The sequence below is a fragment of the Sceloporus undulatus genome, chromosome 5, assembly GCF_019175285.1.
Source record: "Sceloporus undulatus isolate JIND9_A2432 ecotype Alabama chromosome 5, SceUnd_v1.1, whole genome shotgun sequence".
In the NCBI taxonomy this organism is placed as follows: Eukaryota; Metazoa; Chordata; class Lepidosauria; order Squamata; family Phrynosomatidae; genus Sceloporus; species Sceloporus undulatus.
The window spans coordinates 35,775,800-35,796,980 of NC_056526.1; the positions used below are offsets into that span (position 1 = coordinate 35,775,800).

The window sequence follows — 21,181 nt, forward strand, 5'->3', positions numbered from 1 at the left end:
AAAATGTAGTCAGTGCTGAAAGACTTGTCTGTGACCTGTATGGTCACAGTATTGCAGTATACAGTACTAGTACATAGTGAAACATGACACCAATGCTTTAGATATAGAACACACTACAATGTCTGAAAAGAGTTCATTATCAGAACATGGTGTGGAAGTGGGATTGTACACCAATGTTTGTCCTTTCAAGTCCTGAAGACAAGAGAGAGACACTTGAAAAGAGAGAGCTGAATCCTGCGCTGATTATAATTAATATCACTTTGTAATCCTACAAAAGACTTCGCATTGCAAGTGCAAGAAGGGATGTTCCATCAGTGGAAGTATAGAAACAAACTGAGGTACATCATAAACAGTAAATGCAGTCTTGAAGGTAGTACATGTATTAACACATCAGTGGACTAAATCTTAATTTAGAACTCAACTTTGGTTTGCTAACCAAAAAGATGCACAGAAACATTTTAATAGGAAACAATAAAGTACCTTTTAACTGAAACATCATGCTATGTTTGCTGCTGTTTTTGTGTGCCTTCAAGTCATTTCTGACTTATGGTGGCCCTAAGGCTGTGTAGTGACAATTTAGGCCTCATTCCCACTACATTTTAAACCGGTTTGCAAACCGGTTTGAAATAGTTTAAATGACCCTTGTTCACCCTTGAGCCAAATCACTGAAGCAGTTTGGAGAGGGGGGCTATGTTCTAGACCCATTTAACGCACTTCTTTTTGACGTTAATTTTTCCATGCCTTTTGCAATAAATTGATTCAGCACAAGTGTGAATGGGATGCAGATCAGAATAGATTTTTTTGAATGACGTGATCAGATGATCATCCACTGAAGAGGGTCCTTTTGGAATCGAATCACTGGTCAATGTGAATGAGAAGTGGGTTATTTTACAACAAGAAAATGCAATTGGGGCAAATGCAGTGTGAACCACACTCCACTGTCGAATCAATCGATCTGGATCGCAAGCTAGTTTATTTGTAACTGGGAATGAGGCCTATATATTGTTTCAGTAAATCAAAAATGGTTTTATGGGACAAAGTATATTTAACCTAGTACTGCTGGTGTGTGTGAAACACAATATGATTTCTGAAGAAGTATTTCAATTTTTTGAGAATTGTGTAGGTCACAACTTTTACATTATCACAAATAGACTTTCTTTGTAGAAAAATAAAAGGACTATTTTTGTTGTAAAAAAAACTATTTCTAAGACACCAGCAAAATTAGGAATGAAAAAGTATGGCAAACTACATTTCAAGAGTCAACATATTTTAACATAAGAAACATCAAATGCCATTAATTCATAAAAAATGCTGTCAACAAAATTTTCTTGGACCTTTTTAAAATTCCTACTCTTAAAAGAGCATCAGCTTCTGTTGCTTTTGAATTGCAAATGTTTCAAAACTGGAAGTGTGTGTGTGTGTGTTTGTGTGTGTATGAAATCTAGTTTTATTTTTTATATATATTCTTTCTGTAAACCAGACTGGAATTACAGTTACACAAGCCAATCTCAAATATTTTTAATTTGAATTTAAATCAACATACTAATTCAATTAAAAAGGTGGTGTAATAAGTGTTGTTACGACCCCATATGAATTAAGTTGGCAATATAAACGAGACTCTTGGAAGATGGGTTGAACTCTTTTCTGAACTACCCAGTACTTCTGCATTGAGCAACTCTTTCTGCTTTTGGGCTTGCCTTCTTTTCATCTCTTCCTGCATCTCTTGCCTACAGAGATAAAGTGACAACAGCAAAAGTGAAATTAATTATATTTGAAATTAGCTTAAGCTTATTATTATGAAGAAAGAGGGATGACTTCAACAGAAAACAGTTAAATAGAACCCTAGAATCTGACTACATCGCAGAAAACATTTTTTCTGTCTTCAGCTAAAGGTTCTTTAGGGTAAGATTTGGCAAAGTGGATTTATGAACCCCAAGATGGTTTCAGTGGCTTCCAACCTCCAGATCCTCCTGGCCTGTCCCTTTTCTAGTAAAAAAGGTAAATGCCTTCTGGAAACCTCTAGGGGCAGAAAATCACACATTGCTGACACCTCCTGTACTATCTAACATTAAAAAAACACATTAAAAAAACAGAAGTAGACTTCTGGGCACTTCTGATTTTGTTATCCTACCCGCTTTTAAATAAAAAGTATTTGTAACAGTATGTGCAACCTCCAGAGGGTCTCAGTTCTGAAATTGCTTTAGGATCCCTGCATTTCAGCAGTGTGGTACTCTACTGTTTTCCTACACCATACACATGTAATGGGTGGTGGTGACAAGAGTCAACTATGTTGTATAGGATGACACTGCTACTTCTTCTTGCTTTTGTTAATCCTATAAAGAAATGGACACACTGAGCCCTTCAAGTACAGGAACTGGGAAAGCACATAATGATGCAGTTGCCCAAGCATGTGTAGGGAAAGTTGTGGTGGTCATGACAAAAGATATTTGTAGGTTTATATATGCATTTATATTTAGATTTTTCATATTTAAAATATGTTTTCAAGTGCTGGGAAATTGCACAAAATGATTGCGATATGGAGGGGAAACTTATGGACTGTGCACAATAAATACACAAGTTGATTTAACTGTAGGCCATTGCAATGTAAAGCAATATAAACAAAATAATGGATAGATAATAACAATAGCAATAGATATAGCCTTTAAATTTCTATACCACATGTCAGTGAACTGAGCACTCTAAGTGCTTTACAATCTGTAAGACAATTGCCACCAACAAGCTGGATACTCATTTTACCAATCAATGGCCTGTTACAGACTGCCAAAATAAAGCTGCTTTGGGTCTCTTTGGAGGTATGCTGTTTAAATTATGCATGTATCCTAAGAATCCGGAAGCTGCACCAAAGCTGCACTCCAGTGCCTAGGAATGGAGTGTGGCTTCGGTGCGACCTCCGGACTCTTAGGACCCATGCATTATTTAAAAAGCATACCTCCAAAGAGACCCGAAGCAGCTTTATTTTAGCAGTCTGTAACAGGCCTATGAAAGGATGGAAGACTGAGTCAACCTTGGAGCCCTCCCTGGGATTGCAATACCAGCATTTAAACACTGTGCCACCAGGGCTCCTTACTATGCCACCAGGGTTTATAATAATAATAATAATGTTTATTTATATACCGCTTTTCCAAATTAGATCAAAGTGGTGTACTAGTAGTTAAAATAATTAATTGTCCCAAGTATTTACATGTGAATAAATACTGGAGAAGAAACTGCTAATGGGAAGGCCTTTAGGGAGTCCTCCTAACTTCCTTACTTTGAGATGGTGATGCCAGAATAAAATTATACCCTGTAAACTCTTTTAGTACCTGAAAAGTTCTTGGTTATCCTTGCACTGTTGATCAAAATTCCTCATTTCCCTCTGGTGTCTCAAATAGGTTTTTGTGAAAGCCTTGTGCCTCTGATGGAGAATATCAAAACTGTCCTTGATCACTTCTGCATATGTTTGGGCAGACTCTGTAATTTGGTATGTAAAGGAAACTCCTACTCCAATTTTCATAGGAAACTACTATTAGAACTTTAAAAAAATTAAATGCAACAATAAAACTCAGTAATGGCAAGCCTACACATGACAGAAAATTATGCCAAGCTATTTATTACACACACACTTTCTCAATACAGTATACATACAGGTTGAGTCTCCCTTATCCAAAATAGTTGGGACCAGAAGTCTTTTGGTTTTTAGTTTTTTGCATTTTGGCCCATTTGCACATACATAATGAGATATCTTGGAGAGAGGACCCAAGTCAAATCATGAAATTAATTTATGTTTCATTTACACTGTGTACACATAGCCTGAAGGTAATTTTATACACAATATTTTAAATATTTTTGTACTTTTGTATACATTGAACTACCTAATAAAGGAAAAGTGTCACTATCCCAGCCATCCATGTGGACAATTTTGGATTTTTGAATATTTCAGATTTTGGAATTCTAGATAAGGGAGACTCAGCCTGTATACTGTGGTATCAGCTACAAGCAATAAGAAACATCAGCAGGCACCGCATGGGGGAGGGGAGCCCCGCTTTGTGAAGGTTGGATTATTCTTCCAAAGACCTGCCATGACTGATAGATTCAGTAGCAGAATCACAGCTGGAACACCTAAGGATGGGTGAGAGGAGTACGTACTTTGATTCCTCAGTAGTTTCTGTATTTGTCATAGGGAGCTGCAACAGAAGCAAAAAAACAGCCTGGCTGAAGAACACTGCCCAGTGAGGGACTCTAATATGTATTTTAAATTATATTATAGGCTGGTTTGGCTAGGTGGAGTATTAATATTTCAAACACTAAATCCAATTGTTATTTTCCATTAGAACAGACCTACTGAATGGATGAGATTAGTTAGGCCAAAATTAAAGTCCCAGTTATTCTAGGCATATACTTTTGTGGGGAATACCAACTGAATTTAGTAGCAAATAGTTAACTAAGGCCCATTACACACGGGCTTAAAAGTACACGCGGAGCGTGTACTAGGGATAAGGTGGGGCGGTGCTTCCGCACTGCCCTAACCCTAGTGCGCGCTGTGCACGCACAAAATGGCAGCGGCCGTTCCACACGGCCGCCGTCATCAATACATCACGACCGCACCGCCTCCAAACGAGGCGGCGCAGTTGTGACGTATTGGGGCCGTGGCAGGGCGCCCAGGGCGCCCTTTCCGCAACCCCGGAAGGAGCTCTGTTTCGGAGGTCCTTCCTGGTTTGGTCCGCTGGGCGCAGCCTTTAGACAGCTGCGCCCAGCGGACCAAAGGAGAAAGGGGCCAAATGGCCCCTTTCTCCTTCTCCCCGCCACCGCGGGGTGTCCTTGGGGCTTGAAGCCCCAAGGACACCCCTTTCCAGGCTGCGGGGAAGGGGCCTTTTGCCGCTTCCCCGCAGCCCGGAAAGCGGCGGATCGGGGCTTCAGCGGCTGCCACTCTGGCCGCTGAGGCCCCGATCCGGCGACAAAAGGTGCGCCTACAGGCTGCCCCAAAGGGGCGGTCTGTAACGCACCGAAAACTAACACAAAGGCTATTGAAATCAATAGGTTTCAATGTGCTTAACTAAGCAGAGTAGACTGTGACTATTAATCAGTCAAGTGTAATGCAGACAATGAAGATTCAGGGCAGGATCTTATAACTAATTGCTTAAGGCTGATAACACAGGGATAAGAACTCCATCCCTTTATTCCATTTGTATTTAAAGTTTGGTTTGAATGGACCACTAAAGTCAAATGGATCTCCATCCTCACTTCCTGTATGTATGCCATAAGGATATGGTATTGGTTTGCAGATCTCTCTCCTAGGCAAGAAGATGTCACAGCCACCCTTTGACAGAGCATGCCGTTTTTCAAGGAAGTGTTGAATTAGCGGGCTGTGTCCACGGATATTCAAATGATGCCAGGTGAATTCAGGACCACAACAGGCTGGGTGTGACTACAAGATAAACGAGGACAGCTATCACTTACATAAAACCTAGATTTGGAAATACAGCATTTTACAGTTATAATGATTTTCATCCTGGGTGAAATCATTCAATAAAGTTGAAATCATTCTACTTTTAAAACTATGTAAAACACTGGTGTTCTCTTGTTTTGCTCTGATCATCTAACCAAATTGTTTATGTACACCAGAAATGTATGTGCCGACAGAAGGAAGAGTTATGCAGTGGACCCTTGTTATATGTTGGGGTTTGGTTCCAAGATCCCCTGTGTATAACAAAATCCATGTATGCTCAAGTCCCATTAAATATAATGACATAGCAAAATGGTGTCCCTTATAAAAATGGAAAATCAAGGTTTGATATTTGAAATTTATACTTTTTTTGAAAATTTTCAAACCGTGTGTGCTTGAATCCGTGTATAAAAAATCAGTGTATAAGAAGGGCCGACTGTACTTGATAATAACAGACAATTAGATTATTAGATTTGATATGCAACACATACCTTTATCTTTATGCAATGTAATTTATCAGATTTTCTGCCAAGGTGCATATTCATTGAGCAAATAAGGTTAAGTGGCAAATTTAAATCAGTAAATTTTCAAATAATTGGGTCTTATTTCAACTCTCAGATCTTAGCACTGAAAGTGCGTGGATCAGTTCCAAATGTCATAACTAAATCTAAATTTAGATATCTGAAATTTAAATTTCATTTTGAATGTCTATTTTTCCCAATATATTTTATTAGAGGTATACAAAATACTCTGTTGAATTCCCAATTTGATTTCCTGAAAACTACTCAACCACTTAATAACGTAACTATCTCCCCTGCAAATCTTGCTTATATGTGACAGCAGTCCACATATTTCTTATAGTGGGCAGGACTGTTACTGTTTCCTGCCTTGGCAGCAGTCACATAGAGATCCAACACATGCATATGATGTCTGTGATTGTGGTAGCACATTTCTGACATACTCATAATCAAGCAAATTGTTGCAGCCATATATGAAGTTGCCACATGAAAGTTCACACAGTGACTGCAGTCAAACATTACTGTACAATGAACTAAGCCTTTCTTTAGGCATAGACAACACACTGCTCAAAAGGCAACATGTGGCCCCTGGAGCCTCTCGCTCTCATACACACACACAATTATTTTCATGCACAAACATGAGAATCACACTTGCAGGAAGAGTAATTCTCCTCTTAAATAAGCTCTGGGCTGCCCCACAGATTGTTTAGCAAAACATCTAGTGTTTTAAAAACTGGAAGTAACATTTCAGTTTGTGAGGTCGAAGGCTTTCATGGCCGGCATCCATAGTTTTTTGTGGGTTTTTCAGGTTATGTGGCCATGTTCTAGAAGAGTTTCTTCTAGAACATGGCCACATAACCCGAAAAACCCACAAAAAACTAAACATTTCAATTACTTCCAATTTTTCCAAGAAAAGCTGGCCTGCCCTGCAGTGGATAAAGGGATGTTAGAAAATGGCTCCTGGATCCTCTGAAGTTGTTCACTCCTGGTTTACCCAAGTGTAAACAAGCTCAAGTGAACATAAGGCTCACACTCTCCTCCTCTAGTGGTGGATTCTAGAACTTTCACTTCTGTTTTTAATTAACTGTGTCTTACAATGTCTGTACCTAACAGTGATTAATCCTAATTAAACAAGCCAATTTCAAATGCCAGATATGAAGCTGGCTTGTTTCAAACAAACTGTAATTAAAATGAACTCAGTTTAGATTTTACTATAATGTTAAACTGTAGTTACATTTTTAAATGTAAGCAGAAAATAATAGTCAGCATTGTATAATGGTTTGAATGTTGAACTATGTCTCTGGAGATCTGGGCTTGAATCGCTGCTTGTCTTTGGGCAAGTTACATTCTGTCAGCCTCAGAGAAAGTGAAAGGCAACATCACCTTCAATAAATCTTGCAAAAAAAAACCTAACATGATAGACTTGCCTTAAGGTTGCTATTAAGTGAAAAATGACTTGAAGGCACACAACAACAAGAAGAAGCTTTCAAATTCCTCCTTAGAACTGGATGAAGGGGAACTGAGCAAGTCAAATATCCACCAACACTCAATGTTGTCATGATAAACCATGTTTTCTAGTGAAATCCAAACAAAGCCAGCCTCTCTACACAAGTGAAGGCTTATTGTTACCTTAGTTTTTCCTCCCCATATGTCAACTACAAAATAGATCATTTTGAATGCTGTCTGATTTACAGAACATGTGTGAATCAGTTCCTTCAAGATTATCAAAGGGATACTGGTGTCAGAAGTAAGACATTCTTATTTCACCCAGATCCAGTAGTACTTGTGGCATATTAGTTTCTCCTGTCTCTAAATTACCTCTCGAGGAAGCAAAGCAATCTTCAATTTCTTCTTTTTTTGTGAGCTCTGTTGTTTGTTCCATGAATCCTTTTGCCCATCTTCCTTAACCTGGTATTCGCTTGACACAAACTGAGAAAGGGGTTCCTCTTCTGGAAAAAAAATCCACCATTTTGATATATGTTAATCAATTGTGCTGTAAAATGTCTTTTAATAAATAAAAATGATATAACTGAATATTATGTCAACAAATAGGCACATGTATCTGAACTAAACCATTTTCACTAGGATCATGGCATGTTGCAACAAATTCAGTGCTCATAGATCTAAACAGCATCATTTGTTAAATACAAAATCCCAGAGAACAGATTGTGTGATTTAGGCCTAGACATGACACAAAATCTATATTCTCAAGTTCCAACAGAAATGTGATGTCCCCAGATGGCAGGGAAAGTCAAAACAATCCAGCAATCCTGTTCCCCAAATTATATGCATTTATGTACACTTTGGCCAGGGACGTAAAGCCGGGTGGGGGGGTTCTGGGGGTCGACCCCCCTTCCATTAGAAAAAGAATGGTGTGTGCTGCTGCGCCGCCCACACTCAAGCCCCATATAATGGTGGCACTTGTCTGGACCCCCCCCCTTCCTAAAATCCTAGCTACATCCCTGCTTTGGCAGCCTGTGCGTTGTGGACAGCAGTGTTAGGCCCAGTTTCATTCCCTTTCTCCGGAATCTCTTCTTCTGCTCATTCTTGATTAAACATCAAAGCACCATTAAAATGGGACGTTGGCACTCACTCTGAAGATCCATTTCTTCTGGTTGAGGGAAAATCCCTTGTACTACCCAGAAAGAGGCCTTTGGAATCTTGTTGTCCTTGATAACCACTTAATAGCCATTCTTGTTGTTTTTAAATGGTAGCTGCTTCCTGATTTGACATTGCTAATAAGTGGAAAAAACTTATCCCTTAAAAGCTGGTGGTCTAAAATCTGGTACATTGCCCTTATGGAAAGATTCTACAACATCTCAAGAAAGCAGAGATGAGGAAGATTTATGGGACACATAAATTGTTTTATTCAGTACATAAATACACACGATAGCTCTGAATATCCATCAGTAATATAAGCAATATTTTGGATGGAAATCTGCTGGACACCTATAGGCTTCTTGGATCTTGTTGTTTTATTAGTGACCTCCTCAAGATAATGATCCATTCTGCATCATGTACCTTGCCTGTGGTCCAAAAAGAAGAATACTCATTGGATTCTATCTGCAATATTTTCTTAATATCAAGTCATGCCTAATTTTAGTTATTGTTTATACTCCACAAATGTTAGTAAAAAAACCGACCAAAGAACCCTAGGTTGACTCATCCACAGGTCAGTGTAAGTACTGTACCTTAATTCTTATTTTTAAAAAAGGAACCATCTCCTACTCTGAACAGAGTGACAAAAGGCTTAGTCCATCCTGGGAGAACCTAAAATTTGAGACCCAGAACGAAACTGAACCTGTACTGCATTCACTGAATACTGATGGCCTGCAGCTGCCAAGACTTTGAATTGATGGCTCCAATGATCAAAAGATGGTCAATGGCTTCAGACATAAACTTCTACTTTTCTATGATCTTGAATTTCAGGGATATGAGAAACCTGTCTTTGGTCTTATTTGCAAAGCATATTTTGTAATTTTAAGTCAATGTCTTTAGCACCCATTTGTCTGAAGTCACATTTCCCAAAAGAAGACTGAAGGAGAGAAACCTCTTTCCTAGTGGAAGAGAATTAATGTCAGAATTATTGCTGCTTTCCACCTTGGGAAGGGTGATGGGCACCCTCTAACCTTGCTGAAAATTATGAAGCCAGTATTTTTGCTTTGTTTTTAAGTAGTGGAAGAACAGAAATAAAACAGAAAAGATGTAGCATGAATTATAATTAATTATACATACCTTAAAACTAAACAGAATAAAAAACAGAGAAAAGAGAACCCCTTAGATTAAATGTTTTAGGTGAAAGCATGAGAGGAAGAACACTATTCAGAAAGAGTGGAGAGCCAAGAGCAAGATTCCAAATGTTATGTTACTCCTCTCTTTGTTCCTGGATAGTGCAAGGGACAATCCACGAGGCAGATTGATCCTCAATATACTCCAGAGAACAATATTATTTCATTCCTGGTCTTTGGAGTACATAGGAAAGTGATCTAGCCAAGGATGCAAGGTCTGTTAAGAGGTCTGGTAGCCAAAATACTGTACCACCAGTCAGAGGGTCAAAGGGCTGATCAGCCAGGGAGCTGACCAGGAGACTACTAGAACTAGAAATAAGGAACAGTTCCACTGCAGTATTGCACTAGCAGCTTCTAAGCAGTTGCTGAGATTTTTTTTTTTAACTTAAACACCTTTAACTACAGTTAAAGATTTTTCCTCCTAAGCAAATCTTTGAAATAGGATTCCTTGTGCGGGAAGGCAAGACACTACACTTTCAGATCTAGCTTTAGAGAGTTTTACTTCTCTAAAGTCAGGGGACCCCACATCCTATTCATGTGAATAGATGAACAGGAAGATTTAGGAGTGGGGATGGAGAATTACAAACAAAAATGTATTATTCCATGTTACTGTTCACACTTGCATTTATTTCCAACATTGGCAGCTGTATAATGTTAACTTCACATGCAAGCAAACCTGACTAATTCACTCTTCTTTTTCTTTTAAATCATGGGGTAAGCATTGGTTAAAGTAAAAATATGACAAAATATGAAAACCTACAAATTGAAGAAACTATATTGGATTAATGCTGCTGTATTAGTTGAGGGGATGTTATGGATGACTCTTTTAAACAAGTCTTATAGAAAACTCATAATATAATATATTACTTTTGGAATGCTGCTGTTGAGCTTTTTTCTCAGAGACAGGCCTCTTGGTTTTTTTAATGGACTTGTTAACAACCTTCCTTGAAGAGCTGCCACTCTAAACCAAAAGAAGAAAGATGAAAATACTTTGTATCACATTTTATCAAATATCTCTTCTTGGTTTTGTAGGAGAGGAATGAATGTGAAGTAGTATATATTACCACTTGGTGCATGGACTGGCATAATGCATAAAGGAAAAGAAGAGATCTTGTAGCTTTGTGACTGAAAGAAGCTGTAGCATAAGTTTTCATAGGATGTTATTAGACAAGGGAAATTGGAAGTATAATCCAATGGCAATCCGAATGCAATCATGGGGTTTAACATTATTGTGTGATAGACTACCACAATTTCGGGCAATGGGAAGTCAGTATGAACACAATCATGGGGTTTCACGTTATTGCATGAGAGGTGATCACATGCAATTTCGGGCAATAGTAAGCTATTTTCAGGCAATGGGAAGTCAGTTCGAACGCAATTCAAATTCACATAAATTCTCTGAAATAGCGAATTCACTTGAATGTGTTCTGGCTCCACTTTCTTTTCATTTGAAATTAAGAGAAATTCTTCCTGTGTGATAAACTCCACAGTTAATAGATACACTGCCAAAATGCTATGAAAGTTTATGCCACAATTTCTTTCTCTCATTTAGTCTCAAAGGTGCAATAACATCCCTTTGAATACTGATATTCCAGTTCAACACAGCTGTTTCTTTGAATTCTACACCAAAGAAAAAGGTTTAAAATAGAAAAATGGGAAAGACTTTAAATGGCGGTGCACTACCAGAACGGCAGATTTTTCTTTCTTTTCAAAGGACTGTGTGAGCATTTGCCAATTCAAATGGATCAATGCTCACAATTTTTCATACTTAATACTGTATTCTCAAACTGTGTCAAGCAAAGTGTGTTGTTTGTCATAAGTCAGAGCTGCAATCCAACAAGTGCCTATGACAAAATCAAAGGAGTGGTAAGTACAACATGCAACACTAGTAATGTTAATGATACAGCCACCAGAAAGCACTTGCAACAAACTCTGGCCATGACATAGCAATCTGAGGGCCCCTGCTGACGGAATACAGCATTCAGCAAACACTTTCCCATAAATATTTTAGTTTGTCTTCAAGATTCCTTAGAGAACTGAGCTATGCTTTCCATTTCCCTTTTCTTTCTTGCTCTGCCTCTTGCTGCTGTAAAAGCTATCAGTACAATTTTCTTAAAATCATAGCATTACAGGGCTCACTGATACGAATCCAAACTGATAGTCAGGCAAGATATTTCTACTCTCCAAAACACAAACAGAATCCAACCCAGTGCCCATTATTAATGGCTGTTTCCTCACCACTAATGGGTGTAAATTCAGTAATTACTTACCTTTTGGAACTGCAAAGAGGGTTTCCCCAAAGCACTACATAACATGTCGCTAGTAAAGGAAACATCACAGCCTATGGAAATGAAAAAGACATGTCAAAAATTATTTTATCTAAAACCTCAGACTGATTCAGGATGGAAAATTCACTTTCTGCCTGGGTCAAAAGACACTCTTTACAATAGATGTATTTTAAATTTTACACTGTATGCTGACAGGAATATTTTCCCCACAACCATGATGAACATTTATCCAGTGAAAGGTAATGTTCTGCCATTACTTACAGAACTGGATCATAACTATCTTCCCTCTCATACAAGTGAAAACAACTAAATGGTGTGGGATCTAGCGTAAAGCAATTCTGCATTAGTGAAGTCTGTACTAAAGAACTACGTGTTTATTATTCTCTTCCAGGAGAAAATATATCCCACAAAAATTAAGAAAGGGAATAATGAGTTGGATACCAGATCCTAGGCGATAGTATACACTTCTGCTGTATTTCCATTACTGACCTCAGGATTCTTATTAGATTTGACTCTTTCCTTGTCTTTCTTCCATTCATCTATAACATTTTTGTTTGGAGAGCTAGTTTTATTTTTTGGTTTAACTACAGCAGCTCCTGGTTAACCAGTGGCTCCACATCGTCCATTTCACTTCCACTGGATGTTACAAAAATGTTTCCAGATTCAATTGTCTCCTCAGAGACTCGCGGGTTGGCAGCCATTTGGGGATGCAGCTTTTTTGTTGTTGGTTTTCCTGATGCAGTTTTATTTATTTGCCCTTTCTTTTCCTTTTCCTGTGCTGCCTTTTTTTTCCCTTCTCTATCTCTATCCATAATTTCCCTATTTACTGGTGTCATTTGGCTGGGAAGACAAATGCGACTTGTCAGTGTGCAGGACTGGCATGTGGGAAGTACCCATCAGTCATGGATTGATCCTATATGCCATCCCGTGAATATGCTTCTGCTGTTTCAAGCTATTGGTCCATCTAGCACTGTACATGAACACTGCAGACTTGGTTTTCTCTGCCTAGCCTGAGATGCTTTTAACTGGAACCTCTTATATATAAAGCATGGTCTATACCATTCAGCTATGGCCTCTCTAATTCCAACTCAGTTTCATCCAATTTATTCATACACTCGGCATATAATGGAAGGAGGGAGTTTAGCACATGCCTTCAAATGTATTGATCATTTTCTGTCTTCACAGCAGAGTACTTGCCTTGACAGTGATATCTCAAAGACATGGTACTTTATTTAAATTAGTAGAAATTTTTATCCAACTATGCAGCAGAAGAAGGTCAGTATGGTCAAGTGTCTTACCAGTTCTAAACTGTCTCTTTCCTGACAGCAAATTTTCTCTCCTAGATCGCTCTGGTTCCAGTTCAGAATAATCCCATTTATTGAAGCTACCTGGAGCATGCAATGTACCTATATTGTGGGGCAGATTGGAAGAAAGATTTGATAGTGAGAAGCAAAGTAATGATATGTGATCATTTATGTAAAATTCTTAATTATTAGACACTGTTATACTGTATAAGACTTTGTTTTCATGTAAGAAAAACTAAAATATGAACTGCAAAGTGCTGAACATGGGTGGAAAGAATGTCTTCTTTAAAATAATTTAAAGAGCTATTAAAATGAATGAGTGGTTAAATGCTATCTGAGTTTATTTGTTACATATATACATGCTCTCTTGCTCTGTGACTCTCTTGAGCTTGGGATAGAAATGGTCAACCTATGGCACTCCAGATATAGTTGGGCCACAGCTCCCAACAGCCCTGGACAGTATGGTCAAAAATGAAGGATTGTAGGAGTTACCACTCAACTGCATCTGGAAGGCTGCACGTTACCTATTCCTGGCTAAAAGCTTACTTACTGTTCCGAGGCAATCTACATTCAAACAGCCAACAGGGACAGACCTTGCTTAGCTTCTGTAGTAGAAGTGCATAATGTTCATCTCAGACAGTGAACATCATCAGCTTATAATGAGAAAAATCCTTCTACATACATACACGCAGGAGCAATCCAACCCAGTTGAAGCAGTCCAAATGGTTGTCTACCCTGGTAATATTTCAAATGTTCTAGGTCAGTTAGAAAATTACTGAAAAAGAACACAACTCATATCAAACCCTTAGTTAGCTATATAAAAACAATCTTTCCTAGTTTTCTCTAAAGTGCACCCTCTTTCCCCTTATTGCACACAAATACATGGAGCAAAAGTCTTTTTTTCTCTACTAATGTATGTCAAATGCGGAAAAGGGGTGTGACAGAAAAAACCCTTGAGAAGGAAACCAGTTAAACACTACGAGGATCCCGTGAGCTATTTTTGGCATGCTGAGGAGCTGCCAAAAAGGGAGCCAGCATGTTGTAGTAGTTTTGAGTATTGGACTAGGACTCTGCATGGCCAAGGTTCAAATTCCCACTCAGTCATGGAAACCTACTGAGCAACTTTGGGCAAGTCACACTCTCTCAACTTTAGAAGATGGTAATGGTAATCCCCCTCTAAAAACTGTTCCAAGAAAACCCTGCAATAAGTTTGCCTTCTTGTCAGAAATAATTTAAGGCACACAGTCAGCAATAACAACAAGGACTAAAGTTTGCTAGATGGAATTCTAGACTTTCATCCCTTTAAATAGAAGACTTCCCCATGCCACAACAGGAAATCATCAACAAGGGCCAATGCAGTCCATTCAGTGAGCATGTAGAAGAAGGGCATCTCACCTCCAAGCCACTCAGAGAATACATCGCAGAGATGAGCCTTGAATTCATGTGTATTGAACCACGACCTTGGGAAACAGCAGCAGAAGCAGGTATACACAGCTTGACTCAACAATGATGGGAAAAACTAAAGACTCGAGCAAAAAGAGAAAAAATATCTTATCTAAAATAGTTCCAGAAAATGAAGACTATTACACGAATGGTTGTCAAACGCACAGAAGAACACAGCACCCACCCCAAAGCCAAAGTAGTGCAAATGCAAAAGAAGTTATCATATGAGTACGTACTCTTTGTAGTCTAGAGTTTGAATTAGCATCCCTGCACATGCGCAGTGAGGGAAGAATTGGATCGTGACCTTTTTACACTTCCAGCGGGGCTTGCCTCCAGTTCCCGTGGTTTTGATTTGTTTCACATTATTTTTCATTCATTACCCTTTATTTCATATTATTATGCAATTTGTATTACTTGTTCATTCATTACCCCTTATTTCACATTATTTAGGCAATTCACACTATTTAGTCATTCATTACCCTTTATTTCACGTTATTTAGGCAATGCACTTTATTTGTGCATTCATTACCCCTCATTTCACATTATTTAGGCAATTCATCAATTCAAAATCAGTCCAAAGCAACCTTGCGCTTGGTTTGAGCACTGGACTATGACTCTAGAAGGTAGGGATGTAATCCCACTGGGTGACCTGGTGCAAGTCACACTCTCTCAACCTCCTCAGAAAATGGCAATGGCAAAGCCCATCTGAATCAACCTGCCAAGAAAACCCAAAAAACAGGGTGGGGGTCTTCAGATGGTTGTATGTGTGTGTGAGACTGTGTCTGCGCCTTTATGTCTCCAGCTATGGAGGGAATGAGGGAAGAGAAAGAGTTCCTCTATTTGGGAGAGTTTTGCTGCAGCCAGGTTGTGGGGAGCCTGGGTCCTCTCTAGTTCTAACCTGGCCCATTGGGAGTCCCATTGAAGGCAATGGCGCTGCCTCCTTGCCATGAGTCGGAGGAGGAGGGGAAAGGGGAGAGGAAGGTGGGCAGGAACCAGAGGCGACTAAGGCTACACATCCACACTGGAGAAATAACCCAGTGTGGCATGGCTTTAACTCTTTGTGGCTCAAGGCTATGGAATTGTGGGAGTTGGAGTTTGTTGTGAGTCCAGAGTGCTGCCCCTGAGGGGAGGAAAACAGACCCGCATTCCCTAGGCTGCCCCACTCCATCATCCCCCAAAGGAGGAGGAATGAAGGAAGAAGAACAACTCTTTAGGGCTAATAAAAAAGGGGGGATTTTTCTCTCTTTTTGAAGCCCCCTGGCCCTGGAGGAAGGCTGGGAGGGAGGCAAAAAGGTCCTCGAGGGGCACAAGGGGCCAGGAGCAGGACAAGCCCCAAGCCCACCGTTTTGGGTAGAGAGAGAGCTTGCAGGGCACCTCATGGAGAGCCACTCTTTCCTGTCAAAAACAGCTGCTTTTCCACCCGGCTGCCAGGGAAGACCTAGGAGCCCCGGAAGCCAAAACAAAACGGAGAATCATGGGAATTGATGCGGGGGAATACCAGGGCCACAGCAGACATGCATATCACACCAAATGACATGGCACTGAATGTGAAGTAGCCTGGGAATAGGGTTTGTGAATTCCCTAGTTTGCTGAATTTACTTAAGTGTGGATTGATGCGTGATTGCGTTTGGAGTGCGTTCGGAATGCCAGCAAATGCGTCTGATAACCTTTTGCACAATAATGTGAATAAGCATGATTGCATTTGGGATGACACTGGCTTATACTTCCAATTTCAGTTGTGTGATAACAACCTATGTGTTGATTATTCAAATATCCAATCCAGTATAGTTTTTTGTGGGTTTTTTGGGCAATATGGCCATGTTCTAGAAGAGTTTCTTCCTGATGTTTCGCCAGCATCTGTGAAGATGCCGGCTATGAAACCCTTTGACTCCAATCCAGTATGGTTGCCACTGCTGTTTTTCTAAACTATATTCCAGAAACCCTGGCAGTCAGGTTATTTTTTGTTACTAATCCTACCCAGCAAAACACTACCACAAGACTACTGTGTGTGATTCATCATATTTTCAGTTCATATAGGGCCTCACTGAAGCCCATCAGACCAGGTCAGGGAGCAAACATAAACTGCTAAATTGTAGAATCTTCTACAGTGTTGTGTGCTTAATAACATATGGCAAACATTTGCTGTGGCATGTTGACAGAACACCTCCACTTTCTTCATACTTATTTCTCCGGTATACATTTTGAGTATATCAAGGATGAAATAGCATAATTTAAGAATATAATTAGAAATTCATCAAGGCTAATAGCAACAAGTTATAAATATTTCAAAGTTCTTCCAGTATTTATAAACTCTAAAGCATCACATGAGGCTTTAAGGTAATGTGTTTCCTATACAAGACTATCCAATACCATTTCCCTATCTGAAGTCGAATACCTATCTCCTCCTTTTTCAGATGTGTGCATACTCACTGTAAAGATGTGCTCTGGGTTGGAAACCTTGTGACAGCCCAAGAGAGTGCGGGAATAATTTTCTGCAATGCGTTCAAATAAATGTCCTTGAATTTCTCGATCTGGCTATTGGGAGAGAAATAAATGGAAGGCTTAACAATGAGGCATGTCTTTACCCAACATGCCATAGTGATGGGGTTCTAGGAAAATAATCTATCACAAATGAACTTCTACTTATAAATGCAGCAGCCTCTCTGTAACTTCAGCTGGATCAAAATACAGCTGCTGAGACCATTCACTGGAGCTTACAGTAGTGATTATAGCTCTTCAGTATTGAAATACATTGTGTGGTTTCTAGTTTATTGCATGGTGCAATTCAAACTGCTAGTGATGTATGAGTCCTAAACTGTATAGGACTCAAGCATCTCAAAATCTTCAACATTCATTTTAATGACAGGTCAAATCTGTCCTATGTTTTTAAGTTTTTAATTAACATCACTGACTATTGTCATATATTCCTGTGTTTTATAAATGTAGCTGTATTTTAGTATTTAGAATTTGGATGGTTTTTATTGTGATAAATTTCAATGTTTATTAGTTTATTACAAGTTTCCTTGAACATGCTTTATAAACAGCAGCACAGGAATATCAAGGTTTTCTTCTCCTGGTGCCCTGATGATTGATGATCAACTGGACTGTGAGGAGAAAGGGGTGGAATATGAATTGGGAACAGCAAAGAACTGTGCTGCTGCTTTTAAGAGGGCATACAGGGACGCTCTTACTTTTGTAAACCATTATCTCTTAGCCAAGCCTACTTCACAGGAGTGTTGTGAAAATAAAGGGCCATTCTGAATCTCTTGGTAGAATAGTGGAATACAGTAAGTTGGAAATTATTTGAAAGCACACAACAACAACAACAACAACAGGACTGATTATAGTAAAATACATCATTCTGAGAGAAACAGAGCAGTCAGAAGCTTAGGCAACCAGAAGTGAAAAAGTATAACAAAAAAAGAATTTACCAACACCCAACTAGTCAGCTGCTTTCTTACATGATACAAGTGTAGAAACTGCCACCAGAAACTGTCTAACAAAATAGCCTGGATGCATGGAGCACTGAGAAACTTGTACAACATCTTCACTGACCATCTTGTCTGTAAAGAAAGCAAACAGTAAAAATTTTGCAGCATTTTCATTTAGGGAAAAAGTCAATGGAAATAATAGTATTTGGCACTTCCCTGTTTGTATTTTTTTTTTTTTTACTCCACAATGAACCAGGCTTCATTAAAAGAGTTAAGGAGTAAACTGATAGGATAATGCACTTTAAATAGCAGCACACCAGCTCAAATAAGAAGCAGAGTGAGCTATGTATCCAGAATATGAGTCCATGTTAAGTAGCCAAGATTTGAGTCTGACAAAGACACTTAAAACTCACAGGCACAGTTCAAATACTGTATATTGATTTCAGTCTAATAATCCATTTTTAATGAGACTCCACCAGCTCTGGACACTTATACAGCCCCCAGTGGATTCAACATGGACTAATGTGGCCTGATCCCAAACACTGCCCAAACTGTATTATAGTGAGAACTAAAGTTTACCTATGCTCCCTCTTTCACTCTCCCATGTAATAAAATTTAAAATGTCTGCCATTTCTTAAAGCACAGTTTCTTATTACATCCAAACTGAGAAACTGGCCCTGTCTCAGACTACAAGCCAACAAAGTATCTCTCTCTCTCTCTTGATTTCATATTCTGATATTAGACTACAGTTTTCCACTTTGGGTGTAATAAGAAACTGTGCTTTAACAAACACTAGAAGTTTTCAATTGCAGTATGAGAAAGAAAGGAGATTGGAAGAGAAGGGGGAACACTCAGGCACATTGCCAATTTTCAATCAATAAACCATGGTGTATTAGATCAAAATAATTATGTCTGAACCATCCACCAAGGTTCTGGACCAAGTGTCTTCTGCCCCCCCCCCAGCTCTATTAGTGGTCTTATCCAGCTACAGTGGCAGAGTAGGGGTTGGATTACATAATGCTTGGTCCTTTCCAACCTAAACTGTATGGTTTTCTCTCCAGGCAGCTGGATCAGGTCACCCTTTTAAGAAGAAGGGTATCTATAGCCAGCTATCTGGCAATGTTCAGAGTGCTAAACAAGAAAAAAGGGGTGCAAAAGTAAGGTATGAAGTTGTTTCAGCCGCCTGAGGAGACCAGGTACTGATGCCAGCCCTATCATAAACTCTGGTACCACGTAAGCACATATCAAACAAGCATGCACATGCGTACATAATTCACCCATCCTCACCAGCCCCTTCCAGACTTTCATATACCCCTGGAGATTTGAGATAGGTAGCATACCTTTCCAATTAATGTTTTTCTCTGGGCCCGAATCACCTTCTGCAAAATTTCATCTAGGTCTACTCCATTTGGCAGTGGTGTTGGTTCTTCCTTAGTGTATCCTGGGTACTGGTACAGCTCCACAAGTTTATCTTTTTCTGCTACAAACTAGGGGCAAAAATGATGTAATGGATGAACAACGTAGAAGATTTATTCAATAGGTACTTAGCTCATGTTACACCAGAGCTTACAGTTCCTGACCATTTACAATTATGCTAAATTAAATATTCACAGGAATGGCTGACTTCTGAAACGTGATATGCCACTTTACCTTCTTCTGAGAAATTTTGCCCAGAGTTATGGAAGGATCAACCTCTGAGCCACGCCCACTAGATTTTTGTATCACCTTCTGGTCTCTCTCTGTCAGATAAGAAAAAAATGGTCATATTGAACATCTGAATAGCATCTCCAAACAATGCACAACTATGCCCTGGAAATTCTTAAGTGAGAATACTGGGTTTGTGGTTTGTAAATATTAACCATCTGCTACAAGCTAATTAAAGCTGCATCTTACACAGGCATACATCAGTTAACAAAGCCTCTGACAAAGAAGCTCCTTTTTACAAAGTCTTTTTTGGGAGCCCAGCCCAAGCCCTGCTTTCCTTGTCTAGCTGGAAATTTTCTTATAACATCAGGAGGATGTTATAACATCAGGAGGATGGTGAAAGAGACCTGGAGAAAGACTTTCAATGGCTGCATCCGCACTGCAGAAATAATCCAGTTTGATACTACTTTAACTGCCATGGCTCAATGCTATGGAGTTCTGGGAACTGTAGTTTGTTATGCTACTAGAGCTCTCTGACACAAAAGGCTAATTGTCTCACAAAACTACAATTCCCAGGATCCCATAGTATTGAACCATGCCAGCTAAAGTGGTGTCAAACTGGATTATTTCTGCAGTGATGATGCAACCATTACTGAGCTGCAGCAGCATGCCTGCAGTAAATAATGCAATCAAGGTTGACCTGAGAATGAATGGGATTCTGCTCTGGGTGCTCCTACTGCAGCTGTGTGCTTACATACAACAGGCAAGGTGAACAGGATGCATTTTGGAAGAATCCTTTTGAATCCACTTGAATAAATCCTTTCAAGTGGCCTCTACAAAATTCACAATGTTTTTGTTTACTTATGAAAGGCTTACCTGATCTGTTTTTTTTTTCCTTTTCATTTTTCATGTGTATATTGTTAGTTTTAAAGGGGGGGGTGGGGAAGGTGCTGAAACATTTTTAACTGCTCTTCTTTTTTATGATGTAAGCACATAGCCCCATTTCTAACCATGTTATTTCTACTTCTGGTATGAAAGTTTCTGTTAAAGAAGTAAAGCACATTGACTTCACTAAATGAGGTATACCTGTATCCACAAACTCAAACAATTCTTGTTTAAAGAACAAAAATGAATGCAGGCCACTGCATCTCATTTAAGTCAAGTACTCCTGAGATTTACACTACAACCCTAAATGTGTGATGTTGGTAGCATGTCCTGTCAAGTTCAATGGTACTTACAACTCAGGCTGAGTTCCACTGAGAAATTTTTATGTATTCACATGTAAAACAATTGATTGACATTATATCTTAAGCTATGCCATG

At 39.2% G+C, this 21,181-nt stretch overlaps 1 protein-coding gene across 3 annotated transcripts in view; it reads right to left on the minus strand.

Annotated features, from left to right (window-relative positions):
* Positions 1 to 736: 736 nt before the first annotated feature.
* The window catches only part of FAM227A (family with sequence similarity 227 member A), a 410,174-nt gene continuing 389,729 nt past the window's right edge, over positions 737 to 21,181 (minus strand). For 2 of the 3 annotated variants that reach the window (XM_042469244.1, XM_042469245.1), the window contains 12 exons: positions 19,866 to 19,954; positions 19,556 to 19,702; positions 18,216 to 18,347; positions 17,215 to 17,319; positions 14,737 to 14,860; positions 13,336 to 13,443; positions 12,020 to 12,090; positions 10,617 to 10,710; positions 7,780 to 7,910; positions 5,268 to 5,425; positions 3,324 to 3,473; positions 737 to 1,727 (listed from right to left, as the gene is read on the minus strand). In XM_042469244.1, coding sequence (XP_042325178.1) covers positions 1,595 to 1,727; positions 3,324 to 3,473; positions 5,268 to 5,425; positions 7,780 to 7,910; positions 10,617 to 10,710; positions 12,020 to 12,090; positions 13,336 to 13,443; positions 14,737 to 14,860; positions 17,215 to 17,319; positions 18,216 to 18,347; positions 19,556 to 19,702; positions 19,866 to 19,954 — 1,442 coding nt within the window. In that variant the 3' untranslated portion in view covers positions 737 to 1,594. The remainder of the gene's footprint in view (positions 1,728 to 3,323; positions 3,474 to 5,267; positions 5,426 to 7,779; positions 7,911 to 10,616; positions 10,711 to 12,019; positions 12,091 to 13,335; positions 13,444 to 14,736; positions 14,861 to 17,214; positions 17,320 to 18,215; positions 18,348 to 19,555; positions 19,703 to 19,865; positions 19,955 to 21,181) is intronic. The other variant, XM_042469246.1, reaches the window with a different exon arrangement.